The sequence below is a fragment of the Camelus dromedarius genome, chromosome 2 (assembly GCF_036321535.1).
Source record: "Camelus dromedarius isolate mCamDro1 chromosome 2, mCamDro1.pat, whole genome shotgun sequence".
Taxonomy (NCBI): Eukaryota; Metazoa; Chordata; class Mammalia; order Artiodactyla; family Camelidae; genus Camelus; species Camelus dromedarius.
The window spans coordinates 34,684,616-34,697,629 of NC_087437.1; the positions used below are offsets into that span (position 1 = coordinate 34,684,616).

The 13,014-nt window shown below is 42.4% G+C and overlaps 1 protein-coding gene across 1 annotated transcript in view; it reads left to right on the top strand.

Annotated features, from left to right (window-relative positions):
- The first annotated feature begins 810 nt into the window (after nucleotides 1-810).
- Nucleotides 811-13,014, top strand: part of PPM1L (protein phosphatase, Mg2+/Mn2+ dependent 1L) — a 261,472-nt gene continuing 249,268 nt past the window's right edge. The window contains exon 1 of the mRNA XM_010976350.3: nucleotides 811-2,006. Within this exon, the coding sequence (XP_010974652.2) occupies nucleotides 1,608-2,006 (399 nt within the window). The 5' untranslated portion in view covers nucleotides 811-1,607. The remainder of the gene's footprint in view (nucleotides 2,007-13,014) is intronic.

A 13,014-nucleotide genomic window follows, 5' to 3' on the forward strand; every position in this document is an offset into this window, starting at 1 on the left:
GGGAGGCCGCTAGTTCGGAGCTTCAAAGGCACCACCGGCAAGCCTAAACAGAAGAGTCAGCTCCTCGCCCCGCGGCAGGGTCAGGAGCGTCCCAGGCTCCACTGGGAGACCCTGGTGTTTCTCGGGGGAAGGGTGGGACCAACCAAGGCCTTCGTGGCTAAGTCCCCGCTCCAGGTGAGGCGGCAGCTTGTAGAGAGGCCAGCTGATCCTCGCGCCTCCCGAGGTTATCATCAGAGCGCACTTCCACGTAACTCTGAGTCTTCACATCCTACTGTTCTCGGGAGGTTTTTTTCTCAATCGGAGACGGCTTTGAGGCCCGACGCTCTCTCTCTGCCTCTGGGGAGACTCAGGGAGGCCTCTGTCACAGAAAACCGACGATCCTCTCCGCCTCGCTTTGCGAGCCAAGAGAAGTACGTCCCTTCTCGCTTGCCTTATGCCTGGCGAGGCGGGGACCGCACTACCGTGCCGCCAGCCGGAGGGGGGGACGCTCACGTGCGGCCCTCTGCTTTCCAGCTGGTAGCAGTAGCTCCCGGGAAACCACAGTTCAGACTACCAGGGTCAGTATTATAATGTTCTGAGAGCTCGCACAGGAGGCAGAAACGACCATCCACTCGAACTCGGCCGCGGCCGCGCCCCTTCCCTCCCCCTCGGTTCGCCCGGACCGCCTGGAGCTGCAAGAGCGCCAGCTGCCGCCAAGTCGCTTCAGCTTTTGACAGCTCCGCGCGGGCACCTCCGGGCCTCGAATCCCGGCTCAAGGGGCGGGGCGAGGCGGGGCGAGGCGGGGCGGGGCGAGCGCGCGCTGGGCGGGACGAGCGCGAGCCGGGGCTCGAGGAGGGAGCGCGCGAGACAAGCCGAGCCGAGCGAAGCGGAGCAGAGCAGGGAGGTGTTCAGGAGAGGCAGGCAGAGCCCGGCCGGCCGCCTGCGGCTCCGCACCGATCGTGCTGCGTCGCCGGGCTCCGCGTACCCCCGCCTCTGCCCAGGCTCCAGCAAAACTTTTATTCTCTGGGGCCTCCTGGGGTGTCTGAAGGACTCCAAGCGCTCGGCCCGCTCTGCGCTCCCCTGCAGCTGCGACCAAGGGGACGTGCATCCCTTGCCCGCCAGGCTCTCGCGCCCCGCGCCTCCTTACCTGCTGAACGCTCCCCGAAGCGGCCAGGGGGCACCCGCGGAGGAGCCGAAAGGGCGCCAGCGCCTCTAAACTCTCCCGCCCACCTCGGCCGACCCGCCCGGCGCAACTTTATCTTGATTCCTCTCTTCTAGCCCGGCACCCGCAACTGCTGCTGCCACCGCCACTGTCTTGGCCGCCGCCGCCTCACAAAGGGGCGTAGGGAGGGGAGGCGGCGCGAGCGGCCGACAAGGCTCCGGTGCGCAGGGCGCGGGCCTCTGGGCCGCTGAGGCCCGGAGACAAAAGGGAAACTGCCTCTGTTCGCCGTGCGGGCTTAGAGCTGCCTGCTCGTCCGCCTCCCGGCAGGTTCCGCGAACCTCCTCCCCCTCCACCCTCGGCTGCTGCTCCGCCTCTCTCCGCGCGGGCCGTCCCCGCAGTGCTCCGGGACCCGGCGAGCCTTCGGGGCGCGCGTCGCTGCTGGTGGTTGGGGCTCTAGCGATAATAAATGATAGAGGATACAATGACTTTGCTGTCTCTCTTGGGTCGCATCATGCGCTACTTCTTGCTGAGACCCGAGACGCTCTTCCTGCTGTGCATCAGCTTGGCGCTGTGGAGTTACTTCTTCCACACGGACGAGGTGAAGACCATCGTCAAGTCCAGCCGGGACGCCGTGAAGATGGTGAAGGGCAAGGTGGCTGAAATCATGCAGAACGATCGGCTCGGGGGGCTCGACGTGCTGGAGGCGGAGTTTTCCAAGACCTGGGAGTTCAAGAGCCACAATGTGGCCGTGTATTCCATCCAGGGCCGGAGAGACCACATGGAGGACCGCTTCGAAGTTCTTACGGACCTAGCCAACAAGACACATCCGTCCATCTTCGGGATCTTCGACGGCCACGGAGGCGAGGTAAGAGTTTTCTGGAGCTCTGTGTGTGTGCCTGCGCGCTCGCGCGCGCGCATAAATAACAGGACGTTGTGTGAGCGGCAGGGTAGGACCTGAGTGCGAGAGGCGTGGTGATGACCTGGTGCCGGGCTGGACAAAGCCACTAGTTCCACATGTGGCCAAGTTGCCAAAAACACTGCTGGATCTAGACCTCTTGTACTGAGGGTCCTATGTCGGGGAGGGAGGGTCATCCATAACCTATTTTGTGCTTCATAATATATGAGGTTTCCCAAGGCCAAAACCCAGAAAATGACTGCTAGTTTTGCTGGGAGAGGTAATGGTTTCAACCATGAACTTTGGCGTGAGGCCTCAGCTCCCCTAGCACAAAGAAGGAAGATAGTATTCTTTGATTCTCGTTCGGGAAAAGACAGACTCAGTGGAGCCGAGTCTGCGAGGGTTTAGAGAGGATGAAGGAACCTCTGACTCCTTCCCATCGCCTGTGCCCTGAGGAGAAACCCGAGGGGCAGCGCTGCGCTTCTTCCCAGTTCCATTAACTTTGCCAGTGCCACCCGGCCACTTGACAGCAGCTCTTCGCTGGCCGCCTGCGTTTAGCCGAATCGAGGCGCAGGACGGAGATGCTTCTGGCATTTGCAGAGGTGTCGGTGCCCGCAGAGGCAGCAGTGCTCGGATCTGGTCCCTGCCCCCTGGCTGGCGTGGGACGCAGACGTCTTCTTGCTTGTAAATTCCTTCTAAATTTGGGGTTCCTGCGGGAGCAAGAGATGAGGTTAGACGCCGGTTCAGGTCCCTCTCCCAAATTTCTGCGGCACCCAGATTGCTCTCCCGGGCTTAGATTTCCAGGAGGTCGGGGCGAGAGTTGGCTTTGGTCCTTGGGCATTGGCCCAGGCGAAGTGAGTGGCAGATATGGCTTCTGCGCCGTGCTCCAAAGAGCACCAGGCCAGATACCCCGTTATTCTAAGTTTGGCAGTTTGGAACAGTTTCTTGCTGCATACTTTTTCCCCCCTTTTCAACCTACATTTTTACCCGTATTCCCGCGCCCCCCTTCGCCACCCCTTCTTCATCATTTCCCTCTCCTCCCACAGCCCCGAACTCCCACCCAGCTTTTCCCCCTTTCCCTTAATTCTCTTCTTGGCCCTTCTGGTCTTTGGGTGGGCTCTAGGGGATGTCATTCTCTTTCAAGCTTGTTCTTTGGCCTTTGTTTTGGGTGAACACTGAGAGAGCTTTCAATTGGTTATCTTAACTGCATTCTCTTTTGGATACAAAGTCACCTCACCCACCAATCTGCTAATCATTCCAACATACTGTATCTACCTGCCTTGTAGAACCAACTTTGCAATTAATGACAAACTTAGTTGGAAAATTTATTTAGTAGAGATGAAATCAGGTTTTGCTATTTTCCAGCCACCCTAGCCCTTTGTATGTTCTGTCTTTTAAAATAAAGGTTTCTCATTGATTGTAATTTTGTAGCCTCTCCTGTAACGTAGGGGGGGTTCCTTCCTTTCCCCTTGGTCACAGGGAAGATGAAAGGTGTAGTTAACTGAGGGAAGAAATGCTGTGTATTTGGATAAAAACATATCTGCAAGACAAGGTTATCAATATAATGGCTAATTAATTTTTTAGCTTCAGTCAGAATGTCTATATATTCATTTTATGTGCCTTATCTGTTGGAAGTCATTTAATAAAGCTTATATTTATTTTGTATTTTTATGTTAAAATTGTTGGCAGATGATAATCTGCTTCTTGTCTTAGCATAGTTTTATTCTTTTAAAATTTTTATTTATTTTTTAAAAAAATTATTTTTTAACTTTCTTTTTAATTTTTGGAGGGGTTTGTTTTTGTTTTAGGGGGAGGTAATTACATTTATTTATTTATTTTAATGGAGGTACTGGGAATGGAACCCAGGACCTCATGCATGCTAGGCATGTACTCTACCACTGAGCTGTACCCTCCCCCACAGTTTTATTCTTAATTTACAGGTTTGGATGTAATATTAATGCTGTGAAACTTTGGGTTATGTATGTCTGGGTATGCTGTATTGCATGTTTTGAGCCTACATGTGTAAGTGAATGGGTATTTAAATTTTTCTTCTAAGTTGATATTCTAAAATCTGAACATTGAAGACCCCAATAGATTTTAGGTTGAAAAATTTACAGTACTATCTTCTGGTAAATTCACCATTCAGAGAAGGGACATGCTAAATGCTTTTATTTAACTAGAAATATTTTACTTGTATAGGAATTTTTCATTAAATTTTTAGATAGTAAACGAGCTGATCATTGTTAGCCACCCTATGAAATGCATTTCATTGTTCCTTATATTAAAAAGCTTGCTGTTTGCAAAATAGTTAATAATATCAGTACCCTGAAAAATAGAATAATTTGTTCCATCTATAACTGTATACAGTATATAGTCAGTTCATTCATTCTGGCTTTGTTTTGGGGCAAAATAAGTAGTTTAAAAACAAACTATTTAATTGCTATTGGGAATGCAATAACAAATAATCTTAGGTAATTTCTCTCTTGCTTTTTCTTTCATCCGAAGAAAATCCCACCATCTAATTTTTTTGTATTTTGTGTTGTTTAGCTCCTTTAATATTCACCAGAGGAGGGTGCCACTGTTTGATTTTGGTGTAGATGATAGTTATCTCCTTTCAGAAAAGAGGGAGCTTTTTCTGAACTCTCTGTCTGTATACCTTTATATGTTGTCTGTAGAGTGTCACGGAAGATGAATGAGGAGTTAAACTTTATTTCTAGTAATTCAAACTAATAAAAATCAGGGCCCATCTACAGTGGTAGTGCTTTTAGATACAGAAAGACCCTAAGCCACCTTGTGAATCTGTTTCATCCTGTATTTTAGATGAGATGTTTATTGATGGTAGGAGTATTTGTGACCTTCCTAAGGCTACATGTCTTGTTCAAGGCCTTCAGTTTGATGATCTTTATATTAAACCAGTGGACAAATTAGTTTGCATATTTGCCTGAGTAAATAGCACACTAGGGATATGAGGGTGAATGAAACATGATTCCCATCTTCAGAAAGTTTCAGTGTGGTGAGAGAGATAGACCTGTATACCAGAAATTATAGACATGGTGTGCTGAGGGTGTTATTGGAATACCGAAGAGGGTCATTTAAATCAAACTGGGAGGTGGGAGGCCCTGGGAAAGACACCTTAAAGGCATCATTTACTGCAAGGTTAAAAGTGTAGGCTTTGGCTTGAGATTTGGTTTTGAATCTCTGCTCTGTCTTATACTAACTGTGACGTTGGGCAAGTTGTTTTTGCAACTTTATCGGGGAGTTTTTAATCTAAAAAATATGGATAATAATGAAGGTCTTAACCTTCATCAGTTGCATAATACTCTGTCTAGAGAAATACTTGATGGAGAGAAGGTTGTGGAAGAAGAAAGCTTAAAGACCAAAAAGTCTGCAGTGTTGGGGGCATCAGTATCCAAGGAAGGAAGGAGACTACCTGTGAAAGCCATAGCTTTGATCACTACTGGTGAACTGACTATTAATTTAGGATTCCAGGTATCTTAGCATTGGGAAAGCAGCATCCTGGCCTCAGGTGCAAATTTTATAATTCGGAAAAAAGAATATTCTTTATGATTAGTTAATAAATTGGTATTCTGATTTGTACTTCAGCCTCTTAGGAGTTGAGTTAACTTGAGTTAGTTCTCAGTCTCTTCAGCTGTGTATTTTTGACAAAGATATGTCTCTGAACATGTTATGCTGGGGACTATACTCTGGATGGCTGTGAATTCTAGGTGGATCATATCTTAATGAGCTGTGTCTTGGAGGTTCTACAGGCCAGGTTCCTCACTTGATGCTCTTAAACCCTTGAGACATTCTAACTACCATACTATGGGTGGATGGTTGACTCTGTGTGTGTGTGTGTGTGTGTGTGTGTGTGTATAAAGTGATTGTTTTGCTGTATAATGCAAATTAAAACAGAAAGGTTAAAAAAAACTCAGATTGTATCAACTAATGTGGAAAGGTTATTTTTAAAGTTATAAATGATGTTTATCTAGGAAAATTGTTTTGCTTATCTGTAATTTTTATCCACAGGCAAAAGGTGTTTTGTTTTTTTAAACTTTTTAAAAATTAACTAGAAGAAATATTACCCATCCTTTCAGGCAACTTTGTCAGCGTTCATAGCTGAACTCTACCTAGAAAAACAATTGTTATGCGCTCTATATGCTTATGGGCATTACTGTATTAAAGGTCACATATCATACAATTGACACACAGTTTGGTCAGGGGTTTAAGCTTAGAGTTCCACACTTCACATCAGAGAGAAGCTGTACTTCAGATACTTGTCAGGAGCTATAGTCTTGAGAGTTAGCACTTCTCAGAAGCTCAGAAGAAAAACTGCTTATGGTGGGTTGCCTGAAGGATGTATACAGTCAAGTTCTTTAGATCAGTGGTTCTTAACTTTTCTTGAGTCATTCTTCTCTTTGAGGATGTTATGAAACCACAGACATATCCCCCAGAAAAATGGACATGAACATCAAGTTTTGTTTATAATTTCAAAGCGAAGTGGATGCCTGAAGCCTCTGGATTTTAGGTTAGTCTAGATAGAATCAAATCTGTTTCTGATAAATCTAGACCTGCAGGGTGCTGTGTACCTGGACCCCACCTTGCCCTGATCGTGTCCCTCTCTGTCATTTTGCACTTACTGACTTTTGTGCTGGCATTTGCCCGTGAGGACTGTTACGAGGGACGGTCTTCCAAAGCTCTCTGATAAATCAACTGCAGAGAAGTCATTGAGGACTTTATTTGTTACATTATATAGTATCCTCTTTATGAGGACCAAGGGAGAGAGTGTTCTCTGAGAGCTTTTTGTTTTTATCTTAAGGATGCTGAATCATGTAGCTGATTGGATCATCCTGTGTTTGTTGGCTGCTCGGAATGTTAGAGCCAAACCTCTGACCTGCCTCTATCAAGTGTGCAGAATTTTACTAATTTGGCACATGAACCTCATTCCTAGGACAGCTTATCTTTCCTCCATTTAGTTTTCCTTTGTCCCATTTTTCTCTATTTCCTCTTCAATATGTCATTTTCTCTTGTAGTGTATGTATTTATGTAAGTTTCATTGAATCCTTTCTGAAATAAGATATACTAGTTCCAAATAAATAAATTATGAGTGATACAATGAATGATCTGCTTTTCAGACATTACAGCTGCTGTTAGTAAATGGGCCCCCACATTACTGATGTACAAGAGGCCTGTGGATTAAGTGTGAACAAATGCCTTATGGTTGAAGAAAAAATTCAGATTATTTTAGTTTAAAATGGCACGTTAACATTTCTGCGCCCAAAAGGGGGAACACACTTTCCCTTTAGTACCCACACCTATTCTGTGCTTGGCAACTCTTTGAAGGCGAAGGTAGGATCCTGACTGCTGACCTTGGTGTATCTTCTGAACAGACTGTTTAGAAATTCAGTTCAAATAAACCTACATTTTCTGTATAGTTTGCCACATGTGGCAAACAGTAGTATGCTCTCTGTAATGCCCAAAGATGAATCAGTGTGTTCCCTGCCCTCAGGGAGCATTCCATCTACTTCAAGAGATGATTTTTTTTTTTTTTAAATAGAACTACAGGATGTAGTTCGACCACCTACAAGAGGGTGCTGCCTGTCTGAGGGAGCCTGGGGAGTCTTGGACAATTTTGAAGAGGAACTGGCATTTGATTATTTCCTGGCATTTCAGTAGACAGAGACTGGGTGGAGGGAGAATGAAAAGATGACATTATAGGTGGAAGAACAAGTGTGAAAATGGACTAGAGGAAGTAAAATGCAGGCACAGTGGTAAGACAGGCAGGGAGCTCATTGGTTTAGAGCAGGCTTTCCCCATCTGCTGTCATCTAGAGGCCCACTCATTTTCTTCCATATTTGAGTACCTTCTGTGTTATGATATACTTAATCCTATTTTTTTAGATTGACTATTTTTTAATTAAGTATATTTGTTTAAAAAAGAAACTCCGTATCAGCGCTGTGAGTAGAAAATCCATAAAATTAAATTCTTGGCCTCCAACTTTTTAATAAGCTGTCTCCATCTTGATGGAGTAGAGCGATTCTAAAAAGGTTCTTCTGCTAGTGTCTGGTTGCTTCCAGAGTCCCTGTGTCCCTCTCCTCTTGCTCTTTATGAGCAGGGCGGCTTTTAAAGTTTAACTATTGGCCATAATTTGAAGTGAGGCAGGCTGTGCTCCCTCTGCAGGTGGAAGGTACCTCTAGCGATGCTACTCCTTGAGGAACCCTGGTTTGGAACAGCTTTCCACTGTGACTCACGTGACAGATATGATTTCATGTGTAACACACCTCCATGGGGAACCCAGGGTTATGGGCAGTTCCCAGTGTCTAGCAGAAATTCCATCCCCATTTCTAATGCAAGTAAATGAGAAGACATAGGAATAAACCTGAATCCTTGCTAGCTTAGTTTAGAAAGTAAATAATTAATAAGTTTTGGTACTTGAGCCAATATGGGTCACAAATTGTGACTACTTAAATGATAAGATCCATCTGTGTGCTGGGACACAGTTGAAGAGCCTTGGCCTGGAGTTTATGGTGCACACAGCTGAGAAGTGGGAGATGCTGCTGGAACTGTCGTCAGCACTGATGCTGAAAGCCACGCTGAGGAGCCTATCGATATTGGAGAACCCTTGGGTATTTTTGAGCAAAGGAATGGCTTTTAAATCCAAGCTTTGGTAATCTGTTCCTCTAATCTATATAGAGGATTGACGTGAACAAACAAAATAGAGAAAGGGTGTGTGTGTAGGGGGGGTTGTCCACTGGAAGCCTGGGACAGAGCAGTGAAGATGAAACCCAGGGGTGTGGACAGTTGCTGAAAGAGGGGGAAAGGATGAGTTGGAGACCCTCTTTAAGTAGTAAGACTGCTGTCGAGGTTCCCAATGTGACACCATCAACATGAAAGAGGGCAGTTGATGGAAGGGCGAATTTGGACAATAGTGAGAATAGCATGAATTTGGCTGTTAATTTGTTTCCTTTCTCCCTTATATTTAGACACTTCCTGGGACTCGTAAAATATTTGTTGATGGTTAACTCCCCATTTTGTAGAACACTATTTCTGTCATAGCTTAACTAAATGGACACATTTTAAAACAATGAAAATATACATTATAAATAATATCTAATTTATTCCAATGGAAAGTTATTTATTACTCTTCTACTTCGTTACTAGGAATAATTTATGTTTTGTTACAAACTGTAGCTTTCCCAAGACTAAGAAACAGCACAGTATCTTCATTTCTCTTAAATGATTTCATTTCCCTGACAATGATTTTAAAATTAAAAAATGTGTATTATTCAGTCTCAGATGAAAGTGGTCCCTGGGATCTGTCTAATTTAAATGTAGGCCCATAATTCATTATGGACTCAGATTTTTTTTCCAGTTATATATGTATAACTGGACTCAGATTTTGAAAAAGTAATAACTTAATTCATTAGGGACTCAGATTTTTAAAAAGTAATAGCTTAATTTTGCGTGTTAATATTTGAAGCATTTGTTTTATTCTATTTTGATCTTGAACTACTTAGGTAATATATTTTTATTTATGTATGTATTATCATTATTTTTGAAGGGGAGGTAATAGGTTTATTAATTTATTTATTTTTAGAGGAGGTACTGGGGATTGAACCCAGAACCTTGTGCATACTAAGCATGCACTCTATCACTTGAGCTATCCCCTACCCCCCCAGTAGTATATTTTTGTGATTTAACTTCTGTTACCATTTTAATAATCCTATTTAATGACTATTAAAATAAATTTACAGCAAATTAAACATATTTAAAAATAAATTAGTTTTAAAATTATGAAAGTACTGTGATTACCTGATAGATAGTATAGAAAAGAAAAACAGTTACTTCAAATTTCATTATCCTGTCACATCCACTATTATAATTTTGGTGTATTACTTGCTCATATTTTTTATATGCATTTTAAATGTAATTTTACATTGTTATAATTATATATACACATATATGGTTTTAAATCTTGGGATTTTCTCACTTTGTGTAATCATATGAACACATAGTCGTTTTGCTATATAATTCTTTTTTATATTTCTAATGTATTTTTTAGTGATGGAGTAATATTTTACTGAATGGATATTTGATAAATTACTCAATTGCTTCCTTATTGGTATACTTTGAGGTTCCTCTAACTTTTCACCATTGTCAATAACATTGTAGTAAGTATTTTTATTCTTCTGCTGTAGTTTGGATTATTTCTCCAGGGTGGATTTCCAGAAGAGGGATTTCTGGACCAGAGGAGAAAGAAAAAACCTCCAGTATTATTGATGATGATGATGATGATGATGATGATTGAATATGTATAATATTCCAAGTAGTGTTTAAAGTACTTTGTATACTATCTAATTTTAATTATCATAAGAATTTTTGAGATAGGTACTATGGTATCCCCATTTTATATGTGTAGAAGTTAAAGCACTGAGAGGGTGAGTAATTTACCCAAGGTTTCTCACAGCTCATAGGTGGTAAAACTAGGATTTGAAACTGGGATTCAAACTTAGAGCTGTCTACCTCCAAAGCCTGTGCTGTCAGTTTCTGGTTGAAGCTTTATAGTCTCATAATTTGGGCAATAAACTGCACCTTAGCATAGTTGAGGTGAACACTGTCTGGTCTTCTTGTGTTGATCAGTAAGACTTGGAGTTTCTTCTTTGACAGCTGCGTTCCTATGTCCTGTGACATGTTGGTAGGTGGATCTTATAATTACCTAAGAAAGTCCTGAAATGAAAAAACTCTTGGGTCATAAGCCAGAGCAGGGGGTGACTCACATTTAAATACAGTTCTCATCCACTCCCCTTCTTTGTTGGCAGAATCTCTCTCCCACTACAGAGACTCTGTCACATTTTTGCCTGTTTGCTCGTGGAAGGCTTGCATAGACATTATAGTGTCATGAATAAAGCCATTAGCAACAAAGAACAATGATTTATGTTTTATTTTAAAGTACCAAAGGCTTGACTTTAGGGTAAGTATGTAGGGGTGAGTATGTGTTTGCATAATTTCTCTTTATACTGAAGCACTGTTTTTTGGGGGGGTAGTGAGGGGGGAGGACAGAAATAATTTCCTAATATGAAGTTAATTTCGAACAGCAAAATATTATTTTCTCTTTTGTTTATAATACTGACTTAGTATGTTAGCTTGAGTAGACGCTAGTCTTGTGTTTCCATTCCAGAAGGCTAGTGCTTTATTCTCTTAGTTAACCTTAAGTCAAGCCCAAGCTTTGGTGATGGCTAGTTATAATCTGTTTTTAATAGAAGTCTTCAAAGGTGAAGTTTAAGTAAACAGAGGGAGCCATTATTTTAAAAATAGTTAATGGCACTGCAGTACCTTTGTGGCTTTCTTTGGTAGTTAGAGGCCCTCCCTTGAAAAGTACCAAACATTTAAAATAAATATTCATATAGAGAAGAATCATGCATTCTGATAAACTGATATCCTTTCAATAAAGTTGAAACCTGTGCTATGAAAAGCTATGCTTAAAAAGTAAAGATATAATACTTTACATCTGAAAAATGAATCTATAAATCTTGATTACATGATCTCTCTGGAGAATTTTTTTTTCCCTTTCTGGTTAGTGAGAATGGAGCCCAATTTAATGGAACTTTAACTGCCTCCAACTTTTCTGGAATGAGGGAGGGCTTTGGTAGTTGAATTCTGTTAAGAATGAGACTTACGGGGGGAAGGTATAGCTCGGTGGTAAAGTGCATGCTTAGCATGCATGAAGTCCCGGATTCAATCCCCAGCACCTCCATCAAATTGAATAAATAAATCTAATAATAATAAAAAAAAGAATGAGACTTACTTTCCTCCATTCCTAGAAGACATGGGAGTTCTTGTCTGCTACTGGGCACGGGCCACCCAAAGGTAAGTTTGGGGCCATTGCCTGTAACCGTGTAAGATGTATATTGTACAGTGATACCAGTTAGAGAGACATTATTATCTAATGTGTACAGAAGAACTGTATGTTCCCCAAGCCAGTATTCTCTGGGCCTGTAATCACTTGCAAAAGGTGCCTTTTTCTAATTTGTACAAAAGTGAAAGTCACTATAGCAATAGGCTGTATTCTGAGACTCACTCTTTACCAGACCATTTACCATCATTGCTGCCCTCCTTGTTCTGCTCCTGTGTGAGCTGCTGACAGATAATCTGTGTGTCTTAGTTGCTAAACCAAAGACCAGTTATCCATTGCATGTTATGTCAGCAAACCTTATGACTTCCCTGGAGAAGTGAATACTTATTTGCATTTGCTTTTTAACACTTCTGGTCATTATAAATGTGAATGGGGATTTAATGCCCTGTAGCAATAAATCTTAAATATTTCAAATGGTACTCTTAATAGGACAGTCTGTATTCAGCACTACTCTTGAACAGTGAAGTTTTAAATCTAAAAACATTTGCAAATTTTTATTCTCTTAGTTACAGAATTGCCTTAGGGCAGAAACTGTTTTATTCTGATAAGTAGGTACTGTTTCTTTTTAATCTGGTAAGTGCTTTCATTTCTCCTTTTAATCGAATAGATTAACTCTCAGTTAAATTAGTCACTGGGCATTTTCTGACCAAATAAGTCTCTTAACTGACACTGTCAGGATTTTGTGGAAATTGAGACATAGTAGGATTTTGATCATACTGTTTGCCTTTTTGATCCCTAGGATAATGGTCTGAATTTGCTATAAGAACTGATTTGCATAGGTATATGGTAAATATAACTGTCCCAGAATTTGGGATTAAGAAGTTTTTACTTCTCCTTTATTTTAACACTTAGATGTTTTTCTAAATTTCTGTTTAGAAAGAAGATAAATTTTCTCTTTGGATAGGCCTGGCAGGGATCTTGAATTGTCATATAATCCAAATATAGTGCCTAAGGCCTCACAGCTACATGAATAATCTATTTTTAAAGACTTTTCATCAAGGAGATTCCACACTGTCCCTGGAGAATTTTTTTCTCTATAATCCTCTCAGGAAAATCATCTTTCTGTGT